Genomic DNA, 22,144 nt, shown 5'->3' on the forward strand with positions numbered 1-22,144 from the left:
ATAAGGCGAGTTAGGCTTATGTTTGTTTTCTTTATTTGCAAATGTGTATTTGGCTGGGAGGAGTTCAAATTTGTATTTGGCTGGGAGGAGCTCAAATTTGTATTTTGCTGGAAGGATTTTAATTTGTACTTGTATACTTAGGCTGGGAGGGTATTCCCAGTGTCTATAGCTCAAAGACCCTGTACCTATTCCATTTTAAATTTACAAAGATAATTTTTACTGTTTTTCTTTCTTTAATTAAAAGCTTTTCTTGTTTAAGAACCTGATTGTTTTTTTTTTATTCTGGTGATACCCCAGGGGACGGGGTCTGGATCCACCAGGGAATTGGTGGGGAGAAAGGAGGGAAGGGGGAGAGAAAGGTTAATTTTTTCTCTGTGTTAGGATTACTTTCTCTCTCAGGGAGAGTATGGGAGGGGGAGAGAGAAGGACGAGGGAAGGTGGATTTTCCTCTCTGTTTCAAGATTCAAGGAGTTTGAATCACAGTGATCTTCCAGGGTAACCCAGGAAGGGGAAGCCTGGGAGAGGCAACTGTGAGGGAAAGGGTTTACTTTCCTTGTGTTAAGATCCAGAGGGTCTGGGTCTTGGGGTTCCCCGGGCAAGGTTTTGGGGGGACCAGAGTGTACCAGGCACTGGAATTCCTGGTTGGTGGCAGCGCTACAAGTACTAAGCTGGTAATTGAGCTTAGAGGAATTCATGCTGGTACCTCATCTTTTGGGCACTAAGGTTCAGAGTGGGGAATTATGACATAAGGATTATTCAAATAATCTATGATCTGTAAAACTATAGCTTATGTAAATACGAGCAAGTATTGTAACACCCATGTTGTGCAATATACACCAGTTATATTGTTCTCTATGTCTGTGAAATGACTGGGACGATCAGAGAGGCTTGAGGGAGTTGGGTGCCAACCTCCCACTGACTTTCAGTAGGAGTCAGATGCCTAACTCTTAGGGATTTATGAAAATCCAGCCTATATCTTTTCATGGGAGTTGGAAGGGAGGTGCCTTAGAGTCTGGGGAAATCTTGATATGGGTTTCTGGTTTGAGGGTTGTGTTTGTTTGGAAGGCCAGTCTCTGCTGTTATGGGATATTCCATGAATGGCATGAATTGTATGGCAAATTTTGGATTTTTGTAACCAAATAATAGTGTTTTTAAATAATGCGAAGTACTCAGAGACTGGGACAGGCACCAAAGAAATTAAAAGCAATTAATAAATCTCTCTCTAGTCATGGCACAGACAATGGAAAATGGACAGAATCAGGAGCAATCGCCACTCCTATTAATCTATTAAGCTATTAATCTGCCTATTAGTGTTTTCAGTCAGAATGTTTTTAGGCTTATGTATTACAAAGTGTATTCAGCTTCTCCCAATGTGCTAAAATTCACCCCTATGCAGAGCACCCACATTAGAGTAATGCATCACTTAAGTCCTACTTAATCCGTATGAGAACCATCTGTCCAGGGCTGAATTTCACAGTCAGGGCATTACTATTTTATTTTCAGCTTAAAAAAACCCAATCCTTTTATCACAATACAGTATACGAGCAAATAACATTTGGTCTCTGCTCTTGACACAAAGGTCACCTTTCAGTGGCAGAATTTCGTAAGGCTACTTGCAGAAAAACAACAGAAACTACATCAGGCCATGAAAAACCAAGTGCTGCATGCAGGCAGTACATTTGCTAGCGCTGGTTGAAATTTTTCCCTGAAACAATTTTTCAATGGAAAATTGGATTTTTGACAAAATGAAATTTCTCACAAAGTGTCTGCTCTGCAGAAAATTTCAAGTTTGCATTGAAAATCTGGAAGCTGAAAGTTTACAGGTTTTGGCCAAAACCCCAAAACATTTGATTTTTAATTTTTGAACAAAAAGCTGAAGTGTTCCATCGGAAGGAGGAAATATTTTTCCAACCAGCTCTAACATTTACCACAATATTCTAATGCTGAGTGAAATCCTGGTATTGTTTGTCAGTCATACAGAGAGCACCTTTCTGCTCCTCTGCTCAGATCTCTGACTGAAAAAGACTAACATACAATATATTTTGCTGAGATAAAAGTACAAAAGAATTTAGAGATGTCATGTGCAAACAGCGAGCATAACTACACTCCATACGTATATCTAAATCCAACCAAACCAATCTGCCACCCAGATGTGAACAAGAGTACAGAATATGACAATGACTCAGAGATGGGGGCAAAGGAGAGGCAAGTGTAGTGGCTCCAGCTGTTGCATGCTATGGAAGGGGATCATTCATGCCCAAAGGACAACTCAATCTATTTTTGTAAAACTGTGGGGATCCCACACAAACATCTAGTTACTAGCCAACTACTGTCACTATTACATGGAAGCTGAAGCAGCTGTGGGCTAGATATGGATGTATGTATGTGTTCCATTGCTAATTTATTTGCAGTACAGGCCACATATCTCTTTCTTTAATTAGAATTTGTTGGAAATGAATCCAAACAGAGGAGGACCACAGAACAATCAAGACATCTATTTTTCCTTTTCATAGTTTCCTGATTATGGGTCTTATCCTTCACTGCTTTGCTCCAGTTTGACACTGATGAGATTCTATTGAAATAAATGGAAGTACATCCATTCAAAAACCAGAGATAATCAGTGCTGAAACAGGCCCTGTATTATATCTTCCTCCTCCTCTGGGGTGGAATGTTAACGAGAAGACAATGTTTGTTCCAAATTCCAGTCAGTTACAGTAAGTTTTATGGATGGTCTTGGGTGTGGAAAGGTGTTAAGCACCTGACCCCAACTTACTTTTTAAGTCTAAAACATCAGTCAATCTATATTCTTATTCTATCCTACCACCTTTGTATCTGAGCTGGTAAGTAACCTTAATACCTCTGAATATTTTGCTGATGGCTAAAACCTGGCTTGTATCACAACTAAATATCAAATAACCAGACATTTCAGTCCTCACCCACAATTAATCAGAGCTTTGCTATACTGGTCATTTTTTGATAGCCTCCTATCATTCCAGAACAAAGCAGATACAATCCCAACCAACAAAGTAAAGTCTTGAATTTCCTAAACCTAACTCCACATCATTCACATTGATCTACACTTTAACTTCCATATAAATGCAAATATTTGAAAAGAAATGTGGGGGAAATTAACAGAGCTTCTTGAACAGCCATATAGGAAATGTCTATCTTTGAAGTAGGGCACTGCCAAACAATAAGTATGTAAATAATAATTAATGTCTCAGTGATCCAATAGGTTGAAAATTTCCATCGCTAGATCTGAGGTCTCCACAGTCTGATAGGCAAACTACATTCTCCATCTGCAATTATCCATTTATTATGCCTCACACCTATCCCTGACATATTAAAATGCAAATTATGCTACAGAGGAAAATTGATGGGAACAATTTGATGAACGTATATGAGCTTTAGGTGATAATTATAAGGTGACTCATAGGAGAAAGAAGAGGATAGAAATGGAAATGAAGGCTAGACATTTTTTGGCATGGAACTATTTCAGAATTAACTGTTTTCACTTGTTTTGATTATATGAATTAAATCTAATTTGTGACAATGACTTTCTTTGAAGAAGCACAATCAAATCATTTAAAAAGCCCTCATTTATGACTCTTTGTGTAGGTTCTTTCCTAAATATATCAGTTACTTCTAGATGACAAAAAATTCATTTAGAAAGAAATACTCTCTTGTGTACCTTGGATGGGGCACACCCTCATCCCAATCAGGAGAAGGCTAACAAGCTCCTCTGGGCTCAACTGGTACTGAATAAGCACAACTGCACAGCCTGCTCCACTTGGAGGAAGCAAGCTTAAAAGGGAGAACTTGTTACTGGAATGGGTGGAAACCAGGAGGAAAGTGACTGTGCCTCAGAGTTAGTGGATTCTTGCAACAGGGTCGCTGGGAGGAAGACAGCATGAAAACCTCCACCTCCCACAAGGACTCACCAGATTAGGTATAAGCCCACCACAGAAAACAGGGATAAAAGATATGGCTAAATCCTGGGTGAAGGTTTAGCCATACCTTACCAGCATAACTAAGATAGACCCCTATAGATCCTCTAAAAGGAAAACTCAGAGTGAACATTCCCCAGGTCCCACCATATCTGTGAATACTGAAAGACTGGAGTAAGGTTCCCAAGGGGGACAGGATTTTGGAAGGGAAAGAGACTCTGAAAAGGTCCAGACTATCACAGTATCATAAAATGAAGATTAGAATCCAAATTATCCTGGGTGTTATTCCATTTTTTACAGTGGAAGGAGTGGAGTTACACTCAGAGAAAATGGGGCTGTACGTAAGAGAGTTAGGTTGGATAGCAGAGTGGGTTAATACAATGCACTTCTACTCCCACAGACTTAGTTCCTTACTTGGGTTCCAAATGTAAATGGCTTTGGAGAACAGGCTAATCTTGGCTCTGTTTGCGGATATAAAAAAAACTACCATACAGCTGGAACACCATGTTCAATGGAGGCCCAGAGACAGAACAGCAGGAGTGTTGCAGGTCAGAACTGAAGCATATTGGCAGAGCTGTATGTGTATATTTGCACAGCCCTTTCATATTATGGACAGAAACCTGACGTCCTTACTCAGGAAAAAAAATCCAATTAAAGTCAACAAGACTTGTCTGAATAAAGACTGCACATTTAGGCCCAATGCTGCTTTTGGTCCCTTGCTTCCATGAGCACATCCCCCACTATTGGTAAATGCAAACTTTATTCTTATCCAGCCAGAATTCACCTTGATTCTGGCAATGTAAGAGCCCTGGGAGGACACAGAAAACTTTGCAGTGGAAATTATTTAAAGATTGCATTACTCAAAACAGGACTGTTCAAACCTTGTACCTGGTTGTCATACTAAATGCGTGGAACAACTAATAGTTAGGTCCAATCCTGCAGCTCCCACTGAAGTAATGGTACCAGTATCAGGCCCACACACTACTTCTCATCCAAACCAGGAGGGGAAAAAAAAAAAACTCGTGAGCCCTCTGAGACAGACATAAGCCATCCACGAAAATAACAGATGTGGTTCTGTGAAAAACTGTGTTAACGCCTGACTCTTTCCCTTAGTGCTCAAGGGCAGCAATGGAAACCGTGAGGCACATTCTGGGTACAGTATGTCCAGATTGACCATTACCATTTCTCTGCTAAAAAGGAAAGAGGTTTTCAACAAATTCAGTGTCTTCACTTAGCACTTGATGAATAGAGAAAAGCATAATATACTAAAAACCTGTATAAGAGACGACCTTTTTAAGCAATCTCCTGTCTTGAGCAACTGTCCCAAAGTATTCCCCAATGTAATGGGCCAGACTCACCCCTATGATGGCAGGGTATCTGTACTGGGGGTTAAAGAAAGGACTATCCCTCAGGTAAGGCAAGCAGCTACCTCGCCCCAGGGCTTCAAACATGGAAGGGTACCATAGGTGACCCAACAATGGAGGCTGGTTGGGAGAGAAGATATATCAATGTATCTTCAAGCAGGCCTGGTGCTGCCATCATATACTTAAGGATCTGTAGCTAATCAGTATATTAAAAGGGTTTTGATGGAGGGTGGGAATCAATTGACAGAAGATAAGACTGAGTTGTAGTGTCAATAGAGAGTCCAATATACTTCAAGGCCCCAGGTGGAGTTGGGGTTGCAGACAACTCTGTCATTTCACCCCCATTTCATTTACCACAGCAAGGAGTTTGAAACCTGTGTTCTGCCAACAGGACTGAGTCTGGCTCACTGAGCACAAGTTTGCTCCAGCTTTATTAGAAGGTCACCTGCATTAAGCAATCAATTTGTCAGAACTTTGAGTGGATACTGAAGACAACTTTCAGGGTATGGCAAAGAAGAAAAACCCAACAGGCCTAGTACTTATTAATGTTTTGTATGGGACATTTTTCTCCTCTCAAAAAAAAAATTATTTTAGAGAGTCTGAGGCCTACCTTGCCCAACCCTGGGGTGTCTTTCACTTTGTTGACTGCCCTCAGCAAACATGGTGGTGCGGGGGGTGGGGAAGTCTGAAGGATACTGCTGAAGTTGGTAGAGAAGAGAGGAGATTCAGACGCAGATGATGTAGATGGCCTATGTTTCTTCTTTTTAGACGACAGATTCAACTTTTGAGCAGCTCTGTAGGGAAAAAAAACATTGAGTAAAATAAAAACTCTACAGAAAACAATAACTAATATATTCACAGCTTCTCATTTACAGAGAATCCCCAATTTTGACCTCATTGACTCCAAAAGTGATTCAGATCCAGACATGCCAAACCTGTGGAAAAAAAAGCAGAAATTGGGCTTAATTGGCTTGTTGGCTAGGTTTTGGCTTATAGCTTGTTGTAGCTTGTTGCTCTTTTTTTTGATCGGCTCCCAGCAAGCAGGGGCAAGGCGGGGAGATAGTCGGGGTGCACAGGGGCCCACCACAGTCCCAGACTGCACATTGAGGGGGAATCTAGTCACATAGAGTGTTGGGGTTCTTGGGGATTGGGATTAGCTTGATTTTTGGCTTATTGTGAAAGTCAGGGTGCTTATTTACCACATGAAAGTTGGCAACTGTGTTCAGATCTCTTTTACATCAATTTTTCGCTGGTATAGTTCCACTGATTTCAGTGAAGTTATCCCTGATTTACAGCAGCATGCAATAAGTAGGATCAAAATCAGGCCCCTTTCTCTATACTGTCCTCCATTTTATTCTGCAGGAAATCTCCTGAATCTATAATTAAGCTAATGAGTGATACAGCAATTTATGTTATAAAATTAATTTCAATCAGTGGAACATTCTGCTATTTCTGTTCACAAAGAATTGCTTGTCACCCATAAGCCTTTGGTTAGAGAATGAATAGTTGTGGAATGGTTGGATGTAAACAGCTACTATTATGTTAGTTGTTGTTATTAAATGCTCAGGTGAATTAACTGACATGTAAGAAGCCTTGCACAAGCTATTTTAAAATTCTTCTACCTCATAAAAAATAACCAGTCTAACATCTGAACATGTGGTGACCAAAGTTATACCATTTGCAAGGAGGTGGAGAGAGGCACATAAGCTACAGTTGCACTAACAATTTAGTAGTTTAAATAATTTTGACTTTGTTTTAGCAACATAACTTTGGACAAGAATGCTACTTTTTTGTCCAACCTTTGAATCAAAAAGCTAAGCTGTCCTGCATTAGAGTGATAGATTCTTACTCTATTGCAATTAAAAAAATATTTGGTCACATTCTCTTATTTGCACAGATTTCTAATTCTGAGAAAAGATTCAGCATTTAAACTTGATTGATGTTGTTTTGCATACATTCTCTCTCACACACACTCTCCATATTGGTATCCCTAGCTAGGCAACCAAGTATATTATAATATTTATGTTATTTTGCTGTCTCTCAGTTTCCCTAGTTGTAAAATGGGCATAATTATGGGGCAGACACTTAGCTCGTGTAAATTAGCACAGCACCACATGATCTGTTCCAAAATATTCCAAGCTGAGATGCATGTATCATTCTGAACTCTAGGGGTTTGATTCTCAATTACATCAACGTCCGCTGATGCTGCATGTTCTAGCAAAAGAAAAGGGCCTCAAAGTAGGTATGAATGTAATTTATGCCCACTTACCTCCCCTTTACCTTGCCAGAGTGTAAATGAGAATCAGAATAAAATTTAAATCCTGTCTGGCTTTTTTGTTGACCAAAGTTTCATAATTGTCAGATCCATACAAATCATCTAAAACTAAACTTCAGAAACTGATTAAATCAATTAACTCCAACGAACACACAGAGTAAAACATGTTTTTATATATATTCATCTCAGCTTTGAGTATTTGTGACCACGTGAAGGAATTATTATCCCCATTTTACAGCTGGGGAAATTGAGGCAGAGAGAGAGCTTAAGGCCAATGTTGCTGTCACTGATTTTGCCTCATCTGAGATGGCAAAATCAGAAGTCACTTTTGAGAATTCTGGCCTACGTGACAGCCAAGGACACTTAAGTCTGTGGCAGAGTTGGGGGAAGAGGTATGTAGGTCACCTGACTCCTGGTTCTGTGCCTTAACCACAAGAACCTTCTGTTGTTCCAGCTCCTTGTCCATCCCCTTCCTCCAGTATCTAACTTTATCACCTAACCTTCCCTTTTATGATCATCTCCTTCCTCTTCCTCAGAGAGAAGACAGAAAAAACAACCCTAAAAGGGTTGCCAGAAGAACTGCATCACATTTTGATCTTTTGCTACATCATAGGCTTGGCTTGAATTTCAGATGTGTTCACAAGACGACTGGTAACACTGGTCATGCTGAATTCTAATTTCCAATGGATCCCGGTCTAAATACGTTGACACCTCTATTTCAAGCAAAATTTTGTACTGCACATTACTGTAGGGCTGGATAGAAATCTAGCTACGCACCCTGAAAAATCCACTGCTGTGTGTATGTCTTTAGGCTCAGCAGTCTATTTGTAAAGACAGGCAACTGCTCTGTATACCTCAGGCCAGATTACATTCTCAATTACACCCATGCAACTGCATTAACTCACGCCTAGGGTAAAAGTCAAACTGCTCGTGAGCATATTTCCTCAGAATTGTGTTCTAAGTTGGTTCTGTCATTCTCTCTCTCCTGCCACTTTATTCTTCCCCAACACTGTGTTGTTCTCTTTTTCTATACTAATAGTATAATCTTCTTAAGCAATTTCTTGAGCCAATGAAGTCCATAGTTGACATTTTTCTTTAAAGGAAAAAAAACAACACTTGTAAGATAACTGGCCTTTTCCAAACTTCAGAACTATATCCTGGTTTGACAGTTATAACCTTTGGATGGCATTCAAGAAAAACCCTGGATATTTTTTTGGCCTGCAAGTGGCAAAACGTATTTAACAAAAACATGCTACATCTCACTGCTTTATGTTTTTTTACCCTCCAGGTTTTGAAAGGTGATCAAGAAGGCAGTGGATACCTCCCGAGGCTTCTGAATAAAAAGATATTTTAAACATATTTGAACTGGTTTTCGGCTGCACAATGATGCTAGTTTGCATGACCGATTAATTTATTTGAATGACGTTTGCATGATGGACTTAAAGTGGTCAGTATGGCCAGCTATCAATTGTTTTGGAAACAGCTAGTCCCCAGGCAATGCTGACGTGGCTGTGTGGGCTAGTGAGAGTGGGTAGAGTTTCCTCTAAGTGGTTCCAACTCATTCTTTTCAGGAAAGTATAGTTCATGGTGTTGCATCGTCAGCTCTGGGGACTCTCTGGAATCCCCTGGAGATTCATTATATTTATTCATGTTGATGCCTGGTGGCTAGGACTCTAGACTGAGAGTCAGGAGACTTGGATTCTGTTCCAGTTCTGCCGCTGACCTGCTGTGTGACTTGGACAGGTTACTTCACCTTTCTGTGCCTCTGCTTTCCCTCCCACCAATTATCTGTCTTGTCTGTTTAGAATGTAAGCGCTTTAGCTCTTCTCTTACTATGTGTTTGTTCACTATCTAGCTGATCTCACTTGGAACCTCTAAGTACCATGGTAATAATAAGGACAGCGTGGCCCTATAGATAACCAGTAAGCTGACAATATCCAGATCTATATTACCAGATGTCATCTGAGCCTAGTGATTCTCACTTTAAAGTGTTCCATTGCCTGACCAAGGGCCCACTCCTGTAATGCCCACTCTAGCCCTGCAGTGAGATCCTTGACCATGGAGCTTCAAGCTTTCGCAAAGTCCCCAATACCACACGGTATTGGGGACTTTGCGAAAGCTTGAAGCTCCATGGTCAAGGATCTCACTGCAGGGCTAGAGTCCAAGATTGTACAAAGGATGTTTGAAAGCTACTCAAAGTTCAATCCAAATACAATAGAAGGACCACTGGCAGGAAAGGGAAAATGCTTTGAATAGGGTGACCAGATATCCTGTTTTTGTAGGACAGGCCTGTTTTTTGAGACTTTTTCTTATATAGGTACCCCCCAGCCCTGTCCGTTTTTTCCACAGTTGCTATCTGGTCACCCTAGCTTTGAAGATCTAGCTTATCTGGTGGTTTTGCTCTGTATTGAAGAGGTTTACCTCCAGGCCAGCATTTCTCAAATGCGGCCACCTGGGTCTTTTCTTGCGGCCACAGCATCCTGGGCTGTGATGGGGTGGAGGTTGGGGGCAAAATAGTGGTCCCTCCCCCTCCCTGTTGCTCCTGAATGCACCACCCTGGTGTTCATTGCTGGGGCCGCCGGGAGGGGTTGGACCCTGCCCCCCTCTGAAGACTGCTGGGGCACAATGCTGGAGAAGCAGGCAGCAGGTGAGTTCCCCAACTTCCCAGGAATGACAGGGCTCTGGCTTTGGGCTTCAGCCCTGGAGTAGTGGGATGGCAGGCTCTGGGTGCGGGGTTTCAGGCTCCACTCCCCTGCTGCCTCCCCTGCCCTCCACCAATCCCCTCGGCCCCAGCTGCCTCCTCTGGGGCTTAATTTGTTCCCAAGCTTGCCAGGGCTAAGTAAGGCTGCTGTGAAAAGTAATACTTGTATGTTTGTTAATAACACTTTTCACAACTGACTTACTAGCTAGCAATAAATAAATTACACTGATTTGGACATGTATATGTGCATATTTATTTGTTTTTTCCTAAAGTTAATTAAGTATTTTAGGAAAAATTGTCAGAGCGGCTCCCTGCAAGAGTTGGTGGCCTCACTCTGAGGCCACCAAAATATTTGTCCTGAGAACCCCTGCTCTAGGCAGACTGACAGGGTTCACTACTTTGGGGGTTAACTTTTACAACAAATTTAACAGAGACGACCATGTTCCTGTGGGAGTCAGGAGTGACTTTTCAGCTCCCAAATACTCAGAAGGTGTGACATCTCCTCCTCTTTCATTCTAACTGTGTATGTGCAGGGGGATTCTCAAATGGTATCAGTGGTCATAATTAATATGGACTTTCAAAAAGCCAAAGACCCTCACTGGGGTTTATTAAAGAAACCAAGAAGAAATTGCTGAGAGGTAATTTCTTAGAGTTAGAAGAGCAAAATGCATTGCTCAGAAACTTAAGAGACAGAAATGAAAGGATAGAATTAAAAGCTCGGTTTTAACAAAGAAGGAAGTGAATAGTGGGGTGACCCAAAGGCCTGTACTATGAAACCCATTCTTCATGTTTATTAATAGTCAGAATGTAGGAAAACACGAGGTGGCAACATTTGCAAATGACAAAATTAGTTAGCTGATTCAAGCCTAGAGATATTTATGGAAAACTTCAGAAGAACCTAACAAAGCTAGGTAATTGGGCACCAGTAAAAATTCAACATTGACAAGTACAAGTTAATGCACAGTGGAAGGATCAATTTGAACTACTCATACACATTGATAGCTTCTAAATTAACTGCAGCTGCTCACCGAAAAGATCTTAGTATCATTGTGGACAACTCAATAAAAACAACTGCTTGCTGCATTGCAACAGTTGAAAAAGCAACCGACATGTACGTAGTGACAGGGATAGAGAATAATTCAGAAGATGCCGTTGTATACATATTGAGAGCACAAAATCATAGAAATGGAGAGCTGAAAGGGACTTCAAGAGGTCATCTATCCCAGTCTCATTCACTGAGGCAGGATGAACAATATACTTAGACCATCTCTGACAGATGCTTGTCTATCCTGTTCTAAAAAAACCCTCCAGCGATGGGGATTCTAGTGTTAGCAATGTTCATTAAAGGAACAGGTCTAATTATTTTCCTTATTTTTCTGTACAAATTCCATTTCAAAATAGCAATACTGTACTTCTAGGTGTGCAAGTAACTGCTCAGCAGGGTGTGAGTAACTGCTCTCCAGGGGAAGGACGAAGTTCACATTCAGGCCCATGGAGATTAGTACACTTCTCTAGTAGTTAAACTGCTATGCTCTATTCACCCAGAAATGCATCGCCTTCTGCTTGTTACAACTTTATTCGAAAATGGATAACAGTCACAGTTAGAAAGCAGCGCCTATCACAAACACCCTAAATATTTACTCAGTGAAGTTTTAAAAATTAATATTGCAACAAATAAGGGAATTGCTAGCCCCATCTATTGCTGCCAATGTTTGTGCCCAAACAACATTTTCATAGGTAGCCACCAACAGTGGTTGTATCTATTTCTGGGTGTCTAGCTTGAGATATCTATGTATGGCAGTTACATGATGTCAAGTTGAGGACCCAAAATCAGTGACCACCTTTTTAAAAATCTGGGCCAAACTTTCTGCTGCAGCAAAAGCAGAAACTGTGATTGCCACCTATTGGCAGAGATATAATCTGCAAATGAGTCTTGCTAATTGGTGTAATGCCAGATAAAGGTATACTGGAAACCTGCAGTTTGTTTTGATCATTTCCAATTGAAGTGTTGGCAAATATGATCTGCATGCTGTGTGTTATGTTTGGGATACATGCATTCATTTTCACATGAGTCATCGCAGCATGCGGGTCCAGAAAAAGAAGTGGCTTGAATGAAACTAATAAAGGTAAAAGCCAACATAGTGTACAGTAAGATGACAGTCACGCAAACATTATACTTCACATTATTTCCAAAGCTCTGCCTTAGGGTAGGATCATTCTTCTGGCACTGTTACTATTTATTATTACTGTCACATCTCAGAAGCTTCAATCATTGTGGCAGGCATTGTGGGTGGCGGTCCTTGAAATACCTATGTCTCAGCCAGCCTGCTGCCAAATTCAATAACTCGGCAGGCTAGCGGTCCCTTCCAGCAGCCAATTTTCAGTGGTTTACAAATGGTAGGACAAAATACTGATTTCTGTGAAACCAGCAGGAACACAGGGATAAGTCATGAAAGCAGGACATTCCTGGTTTTCAGGAACACAAGGTCACTCTACTTAGAACTTGCTTCTCTTCTGGATGGTCCTCAGGCACTTATCTATATTAGTAATATGCTGGCTCCACATTTTACTAAGAGAAAGATACTATGTTAACACCATCTTCGGAGTTCCTACTGTGTTTTTGTGTCTGCCCTTAGTCTTTCTATTTTGACTGTAATGGCCTCAGTGCATAGGCCAGGTCTTCCTTTATGTCTCCTAAAGCTCTGGGGACAGTGTCGGTAATTAACAGAAATCAATCACAGAACTGGAAGGGACCTCGAGAAGTTTTCTAGTCCAGTTCCTTGCACTCATGGCAGGACTAAGTATTCTAGACCAGTGTTTCTCAAATGTGGTCACAGCCTCGTGGGCTGTGATGGGGGTGGGGAGGAAGCAGTGGCCCCTCTTCTAGGGCCACCAGTGGGGGTTAGGCCCTGCCCCTCTCCAGAGACACAAACTCTGGAGATGCAGGCAGGTGGTGAATTCCCCAGTTTCCCTGTGGTGGGGGGCAGGCTTTGGCCACAGGGCTTTGGGCTCTATCCATGCAATAGCAGGCTCTTGTTCCAGGCTCTGGTCTCAGGCTCACCACCCCTGCCATCGTCCCTGGGCCCTGCGGCCTCCCTGCCCACCTCCCCATCCAGGGCTTAATTTGAGCCAGAGCTTGCTGGGGCTGAGTAAGTCTGCTGTGAAAAGTGATATTAACAAACACACAAATCTCTCTTTTCACAGTAGTAGACTTACTATCTAGGAAGATTTTTTTTTAAATGAACCAAATAAGCAAAAGAAACAACAAAAAGACAAGAAAAGACGGTTACTCACCTTTGTAACTGTTGTTCTTCGAGATGTGTTGCTCATATCCATTCCAGTTAGGTGTGCGCGCCGCGCGTGCACATTCGTCGGAAAACTTTTACCCTAGCAACTCGGTGGGCCGGCAGGTCGCCCCCTAGAGTGGCGCCATCATGGCGCTTGATATATATCCCTGCCGGCCCACCCGCTCCTCAGTTCCTTCTTGCCGGCTACTCCGACAGTGGGGAAGGAGGGCGGGTGTGGAATGGATATGAGCAACACATCTCGAAGAACAACAGTTACAAAGGTGAGTAACCGTCTTTTCTTCTTCGAGTGATTGCTCATATCCATTCCAGTTAGGTGAATCCCAAGCCTTACGTAGGCGGTGGGGTCGGAGTGAAATGTGGCAGAATGAAAACTGCTGAGCCAAAGGCTACAGCATCTCTTGCCTGTTGAACCAGGGCATACTGCGAAGCAAAGGTATGGACCAAGGACCAATGGAGCTGCGCGACAGATCTCATGTGTAGGAACACGAGCCAGCAAGGCGGCAGATGAAGCCTGAGTCCTGGTAAACTGCACGATGATGTGGCTTGGGGAAATATGAGCCAAATCATAACAAGTGTGGAAGTCTGCCATCACCCGAGATGAGATCCTCTGAGAGGAAAAACAAGCAAGCCCTCCCTTTGGCCTGCTACCGAGACAGAGCTGGGCCACCTTACGAAATGGTTCTGGCAGCGCAATATAAATGCGAGCACTCCACAGATGTCCAAGGAGTGCAATGGTTGTGCCCATTGCGTTGAGCTGTGGGTAACATGAAAGGCCGAAACCACCTTAGGGAGGAAAGCCGGGTGCGGTCATAACTGCACCTTGTCTTTGTGAAATCTAGTGTACGGTGGAACCCCCGTAAGAGCTCTGAGCTCGGAAACTCGTCTGGCTGATGTAACAGCTACGAGGAAAGTTATCGTCCAAGACAGGCATATCAGAGGGCCAGTCGTGAACGGCTCGACTGGGGGAGACATAAGTCTGGTTAAAACTAGGTTGAGGTCCCAGGTCGGGGCTGGGCGGCGCACCCGAGGGTGCAAGCTCTCCAAGCCCTTGAGGGATCTCGAACCCTTAGAGCGTGAGAACACGGAACGTCCACCTTAGCCTGGCTGGAAGGTAGAGATGGCTGCTGAGTGTATCCTCAGCGATGATACCGCCAGGTCCTGCCGCTGAAGGCCAGAGGCAGGCCAAATAGAGGGGATCGAGACCTCAGCAGGAGCAAGATCGAGCGTATTGCAGCTGTAGAAGAAACGCTTCCACCTGGCCCGGTACGTTGACCAGGTGGAAGGCTTCCTGTCACCCCGGCTCAGTTACGCAGCAGCCACACCGTGAGGCGAAGAGGCTGCAGGTCCGAGTGACGAAGCCTGTCGTTGCCCTGAGTGATGGGGACTGGGTGGGGTGGCAGGGTAATTGGGTCTGTTATTGACAGGCCGAGCAACGTGGTATATCAGTGCTGCCTGGACCACGCTGGAGTGATCATGATGATGCACGCTCTGCCCCTGCGGAGTTTGAGTAGGACCTAATGAACCAGTGGGAACAGTGGGAAGGCATAATGGAGTTGGCCTTTCCACGGCATCAGGAATGCGTCCAAGATCGATCCCGAAGAGAGACTTTGGAAGGAGCAGAACATCTGGCATGTTCTGCTCTCGCGGTGAGCGAACAGGTCTATGTGAGGCAACATCTCCGCTTCTGGAGAGCAGAGCGCCTCACATGGGGCAGAGTGATCACTCGTAAGACAGGAAAGACCTGCTGAGTCAAAGCGCCAAGACGTTCCGAACGCCTGGGAGAAAGGACGTCACCAGCTCCATGGAGTGGGCCATGCAAAAGTCCCGGAAATGGATGGCCTCCTGACAAAAAAGGGGGGGGGGAGGACCATGTCCCTCCCTGGATATTTATGAAGCACATGGCCGCTGTGTTGGCTGTAAACACCGAGATACAACAGCCTCGCAGCTGCCGCTGGAACCCCTGGCACGCCAAGCGGACTACTCTCATTTTTGGGGCATTGATGTGGAATGCCAGCTCCCGAGAAGACCAAAGGCCTTAAGCTCGGAGGTGACCATGAGCACTTGAGCAGAGAGATGACGCGTCCGTCGTCAGGGGCAGTGAGGGCTGGGGCGGATGAAACCGCCTCCATGCCCACACCAGGGAGGGAGTTAGCCACCACTCTAGGGAGCCTAAGGTGCTCGAGGGAACGGTGACTACCAAGACCATTGGCTCCCTGTCCGGGTGGTACGCCGAGGTGAGCCGGACTTGGGGAGGACGGAGGCGGAGCTTGGCATGTTTGGTTACAAACTTGCAGGCAACCATGGACCCAGGAGACTGAGACAAGTACGAGCCGAGGTCGTTGGGAAAGTCTGCAGACCTCAGATGATTGCCATCGCCTAAAACCGCAGTTGTGATAAGCAGGCTCCGGCTAGGTAGGAGACCAGGATAGCTCCTAGGAAGTCCAACCTCTGCGTGGGAACCAGAGTGGATTGCTCTATAGTAATCATCAGGCCTTGACCTGTGAATAAGACCGTGACGATGCCCACGCGCTGAGTGGTTTGTGTCTCAGAGTCTCCTCGGATAAGCGAATCGTCCAGATACGGAAAAACGCATATCCGACGTCAGCGAAGGTAGGCGGCGACTATGGCCGTAAACCAGAAGTACTGACAGTTGGCTAGAAAGCGGAGGTATCTCCTGTGCGGAGGGAAGATGGCGTTGCGAAAGTACGCGTCCTTCATATCCAGGGCGGCATAGTAGCCCCCAGGAGGCAAGGATGGAATAATGGTTCCCAGGGATACCGTGCGGAACCACAACCTTATCCTAAACCGGTTGAGTCCGTGCAGGACTAGGAAGGTCTGAGACCTGCGTTCGAGTGGGGGACTAGGGCATAACGGGAGTAAAACCCCTTGCCCCTTTCGTCCATCGGTGTCTGCACCTCTTGCCCGAGGAATTGCTCGTGAGAGGGGTCCCTGAGGGGGGGACAGGGCTGGAACAAATTAGAGGTGGTACCTATGCTCCACCGTGCGCAGGATCCAGCGATCTGAAATTAACTGGGGCCACGCCAGGAGAAAGCGGGATTGGGATCCCGGCCTGTGACTGGTACACCGCCCTCAGGCGCACCTTGGAAGGTTCGTCTTTGGTCCCAGTGGTAATTGCAAGGGACCTTGACCTGGGCTCTTTAGGGGTCCTGACGTTCGTCTGCGACCACCTTGGCCTCGCCGTTTGCCAAAGTCCTGTCTCTGGCTAGGCACAGAGTATGGCGGCTGGAGACAGAAAGGCCTGCGTTTGGTCGCTGGCATATGCATGCTGAGAGAGCGCATTAGGACCCTATTGCCCATCAGGCTTGGCAGCCTGGGGCTGTCTTTGCCGCGAAAGGCCTTTACCAACAAAGGGTAAATCCTGAATGGCATACTGCAGCTCCGGCCGGAGGTTTGAAACCTGGAGCCATGAGATGCACCTCATGGCGACACCAAAGGCCAGAGTCCTGGCTGCAGAGTCTGCTGCGTCCAACGAGGCCTGGAGGGATGCTCTGGGTACCTTTTTTCCCCCGTCCTCCAAGATGGCAGCGAACTCTTGGCCGGTTTCAGGCTGGCGCCCGCTGGCCATCATATCAGAATCGTGGTCCTGAGCATAAGATCTGCGCATGTGGGATGACACGCATGCATGTCCGGATGGCCATGGAGGTACTAAAAGAAGGCGCAGGCAGAGTCTCTGACTCTATCGGACCTTGCCCAACTCGGCACCGGGAACCAGCACCGGGATGCGTACCGGTACCTGGAACGAGATCCAGACCCGCAACCAGAATGGTGCCTGGAGGTCGACCGAGATCTCGAGGCTCGGGGAGAGGCTACAGGAGTCAAGATACCTGTCGCGGTGCCGGGAGTCGGAACGGTGCCGATAGCGGGTCGGCGAATGGGATACCAACCGGTGCAGCGAGTGCGACCAGTACCGATGAGGAAAACAGCACCGGGACTGCAAGTGGTGTCGGGCGTGCCGACAGGATCTGGAGTGTCTGCGGGACCGTGATCATGAACGGTGCCGCTCTGCTGTGCTGACAGAGGACGGTCACATGAAGAGACTGTATTACCCGCACCGGCGGTGCCGGGGTCAGGCAGCATCGACTCTGTCATGGCAATGAGATCCCTCGCCGTTGGTAATGTCTCCAGCATGGAGGGGACAGCAGGCTCAACCACAGTGCATACTGGGGAGCTGTCAGGCACCGGATTCGACGGCCCTCGTGGGACCGGGATCGACGGTACCGAGGTCGTCAGAGCTTCGGTAGGCGTCGGTGCCGGGCAATCCGAGTTAGATGAGCTGTCTGGCTGCGGTGCCGTCGGCACGGAAGCAGCAGGAGCAATAAGCTCAACCACGGCGCGCGCCGGGGAGCCGTCAGGCACCGGATTCCACGGCCCTTGTGGGACTGGAATCGACGGTGCCGACGTTGTCGGTGCCTCAGAGGTGTCGGTGCCGGGCAATCCGACTTAGACGAGCTCTCTGGCTGCGGCGCCGTTGGCACGGAAACAGCAGGAGCAGTAGCTCAACCACGGTGCGTGCCGGGGAGCCGTCAGGCACCGGATTCTACGGCCCTTATGGGACCGGGATCGACGGTGCCGACGTCGTCGGTGTCGCGGCAAGTGTCGGTGCCGGGCGATCCGACTTAGACGAGCTCTCTGGCTGCGGTGCCGTTGGCACGGAAGCAGGAGGAGCAGTAGCTCAACCACGGCGCGTGCCGGGGAGCCGTCAGGCACCGGATTCTACGGCCCTTGTGGGACCGGGATCGACGGTGCCGACGTCGTTGGTGCCTCAGCAGGTGTCGGTGCCGGGCCATCCGACTTAGGCGAGCTCTCTGGCTGCGATGCAGGTGGCACGGAAGCAGCAGGAGCAGGGGGCTCTACCACGGCGCGTGCCGGGGAGCCGTCAGGCACCAGCAGGAATTGTAGGCTCTCTCAACCTCGGAGGAAGGGAGCGGTGCCGAGTCGACTTCGGTGCCGGCGACGGCCGGTGCCGAAAGGCCTTGGCAGTACCGGCGGGGTCCGGTGCCGAGGAGGCGCTTCTGCCAGCCGCTTGATCATCGCTCGGCGCCCAAGGTGGAGGGGTAAGTGAAAGCCCCGCTCCTTTTTGTTCTCGGCTTAAAAGCCTTGCAAATGGGGTACTTAGCTGTCAAGTGATTCCCTGAGGCACTTCAAACAGGAGTCGTGTGGATCTCCCTTCGGCATCGGCTTCTGGCAGGCCGAGCCCATTTTAAAACCCGGTGAGCCGTGCATGGGCTCCGGCACCGGGTTCATGGAAGGGGCTACTTCCTGAACCCCGCTAACAATTATCAAACTAACTATGTTAGCAGAGAAAAAACGTATAACTATACAAATATATATATAAAAGGATTATAACTGTATAACTATATACGAGAACTATGAGTAGCTAGGGAAGTGGAGGTCAGCTAAGCCGCGCTCCACTGTTCCAACGACCGACACGGGCGGTAAGAAGGAACTGAGGAGCGGGTGGGCCGGCAGGGATATATATCAAGCGCCATGATGGCGCCACTCTAGGGGGCGACCTGCCGGCCCACCGAGTTGCTAGGGTAAAAGTTTTCCGACGAATGTGCACGCGCGGCGCGCACACCTAACTGGAATGGATATGAGCAATCACTCGAAGAAGAACATGCAAAGTACCCCATTTGTGTTTCTATTCTGTTTAGGTCCAGTAGAGAATAGAGACCACTGTACATTATTTTTATTACTGAGTCTGAAAAAACCCTACATAAATAAATTACAATAATTTGAACATGTATATGAGCATATTGATTTGTTTTTCCTAAAGTGCATTAAGTATTTTAGGAAGAAATGTCAGTGCAGCCACCAGCAAGAGGTGGTGGCTGCGCTCTGAGGCCACCAAAAACATTGTGAGAACCCCTGTTCTAGAACATCCTTGACAGGTGTTGTTGAACCTGCTCTTAAAAATCTCCAAGGATGGAGATTCCACAACCTCCCTAGACAATTTATTTGCAATATATACTAATCTTGGCACAAGGGGCTAAATTGTCACTTTACAACCTGTCCCAAGTGAAGAGCTAACATAGGTGCATCGCTTCAACAGCAAATAAGAGCATGAACTGTAACTCACAGAATCTTGTTCTGGGGGAAGAAGTAACTTACTTCACCTCTTTCCATGGAGTAACTTAATTGTTTCATGAGTTTGGCTGGTGAATGGATGAGAGGAAGAGGAGCAGAGTCAGGGCTTCTTCCACTCTGGACCCCTTTCCGACCCCTTCCAGGAAGTAGGAGTACTGGGTGATTAGCCTCTGCTCTCATCACCCCTCCTGGAAATACAATCTGAGCACAGACAGACAGAGAACTGGGGGAGAGTTTTACACTGCCTTAATTCCCAGTGCAGCCAAGGGAGTGCTGTGACAATCTAGCCCAGTGAGATGAAGAAGAATGGAATAAGAATCATCAGCTGAAAGTTTCCTGAATTTGTAGGTTCCTGTCAGACCCTTAGGCCTGGTCTACACTACGCGTTTAAACCGATTTTAGCAACGTTAAACCGATTTAACGCTGCACCCATCCACACAAAGAGGCCCTTTATATCGATATAAAGGGCTCTTTAAACCGGTTTCTGTACTCCTCCCCGATGAGAGGAGCAGCGCTGATATCAGTATTACCATATCGGATTAGGGTTAGTGTGGCCGCAAATCAGTGGTATTGGCCTCCGGGCGGTATCCCACAGTGCACCATTGTGACTGCTCTGGACAGCAATCCGAACTCGGATACACTGGCCAGGTAAACAGGAAAAGCCCCACGAACTTTTGAATTTCATTTCCTGTTTGCCCAGCGTGGCGATGCAGTCCCCAATCCAAAAAGAGCTCCAGCATTGGCCGTACGGGAGATACTGGATCTGATCGCTGTATGGAGAGACAAATCTGTTCTATCAAAGCTCCGTCACAGAAGACGAAATGAGAAAGCATTTGAAAAAATCTCCAGGCTATGACAGAGTCCACAGCACAGTGCTGTGTGACAAGCGTAACGGAAAGCCAAAGAATCAAACGGACACTCATGGAGGAAGGGAGTACTGAGGACTCCAGCTATCCCACACTCCCCGCAGTCTCCGAAAAGCATTTCCATTCTTGGCTGAACTCCCAAGGCCTGTAGGGTCAAACACATTGTCCAGGGTGTTTCAGGGTATATTCCCCCCCCCCCCCCGTGAAAGAAAAGGGAAAAAAATTGTTTCTTGACTTTTTTATATGTCACCCTATGTCTACTGCATGCTGCTGGTAGACGTGGTGCTGCGGCAATGAATAGTAGCATCCTCTCCCCTCCCTTCCCCGGTGGCAGACGGTACAATATGACTGCTATCCATCATCGTCATCAGCCTGTGAGTGCTCCTGGCTGGCCTCAGGTGAGGGGCCGGGGGCGCCTGGGTAAAAATAGGAATGACTCCCCGTCATTCCCGGTAGATGGCACAGAACGGCTGGTAACTGTCCTCATCATAGCAACTGGGGGTTGAGTTCCATCAGCCCCCCTCCTTTCATGTCTAAAGAAAAGATTCTGTACTACCTGGGCTATCATAGCAGCGGGAGGCTGGGCTCCTCTCCCCTCTACTATTTAATGTCCTGCCTGGACTATCATAACAGCTGGAGGCTGCCTCCCCCTCATTTTATCTCACTAAAAACTCAGTGTTTCTTATTCCTGCATTCTTTATTACTTCATCACACAAATGGGGGACACTGCCACAGTAGCCCAGAAAGGTTGGGGGAGAAGGGAATCAACGGGTGGGGTTGTTGCAGGGGCACCCCCCATGAATGGCATGCAGCTCATCATTTCTGCGGGATCTGACATGGAGCGGCTGTGCTCTCTGGTTCTCTGATACACTGGTTCTCTAGTACACTTGCCCCATATTCTAGGCAGGACTGACTATTTTTAGATAAACCATAAAGGAGGGATTGACTCGGGGAGTCATTCCCATTTTTGTCTTTGCGCCCCTGGCCAACCTCAGCTAAGGCCAGCCAGGAGCACCCATGACAGCAGCAGACGGTACAGAACGACTGATAACCATCTCTGCTACCTTGCAATGGCAAATGAATGCTGCTGTGTAGCACTATAGTATCGCCTCTGTCAGTGGCATCCAGTACACATACGGTGACAGTGACAAAAGGCAAAATGGGCTCCATCATTGCCATGCTATAGCATCTGTCAGGGCAATCCAGGGAAAAAGGGCATGAAATGATTGTTTGCCGTTGCTTTCACGGAGGAAGGAATGAGTGACAACATTTACCCAGAATCACCTGCGACACTATTTTTGCACCATCATGCATTGGGATCTCAACCCAGAATTTCAATGGACGGGGGAGACTGCGGGAACCACGGGATAGCTACTCACAGTGCAACGCTCCGGAAATCGACGCTAGCCTCGGTACATGGACGCACACCGCCAAATTAATGTGCTCAGTGTGGCCGCGTGCACTCGACTTTATACAATCTGTTTTACAAAACCGGTTTATGTAAAATCGGAATAATCCCGTAGTGTAGACATACCCTTAGTGTTTGTGTTTAATTACTGTGCAGTATCTTTAGAA

At 46.4% G+C, this 22,144-nt stretch overlaps 1 protein-coding gene across 2 annotated transcripts in view; it reads right to left on the reverse strand.

The window, feature by feature from the left end:
* KIF26B (kinesin family member 26B) overlaps window positions 1-22,144 on the reverse strand; it is a 462,886-nt gene that overhangs the window by 150,106 nt on the left and 290,636 nt on the right. For both annotated transcript variants that reach the window (XM_050950367.1, XM_050950368.1), the window contains one exon: window positions 5,922-6,105. In XM_050950367.1, coding sequence (XP_050806324.1) covers window positions 5,922-6,105 — 184 coding nt within the window. The remainder of the gene's footprint in view (window positions 1-5,921; window positions 6,106-22,144) is intronic.

Source organism: Gopherus flavomarginatus, chromosome 4 (assembly GCF_025201925.1).
Source record: "Gopherus flavomarginatus isolate rGopFla2 chromosome 4, rGopFla2.mat.asm, whole genome shotgun sequence".
Lineage (NCBI taxonomy): Eukaryota > Metazoa > Chordata > Testudines > Testudinidae > Gopherus > Gopherus flavomarginatus.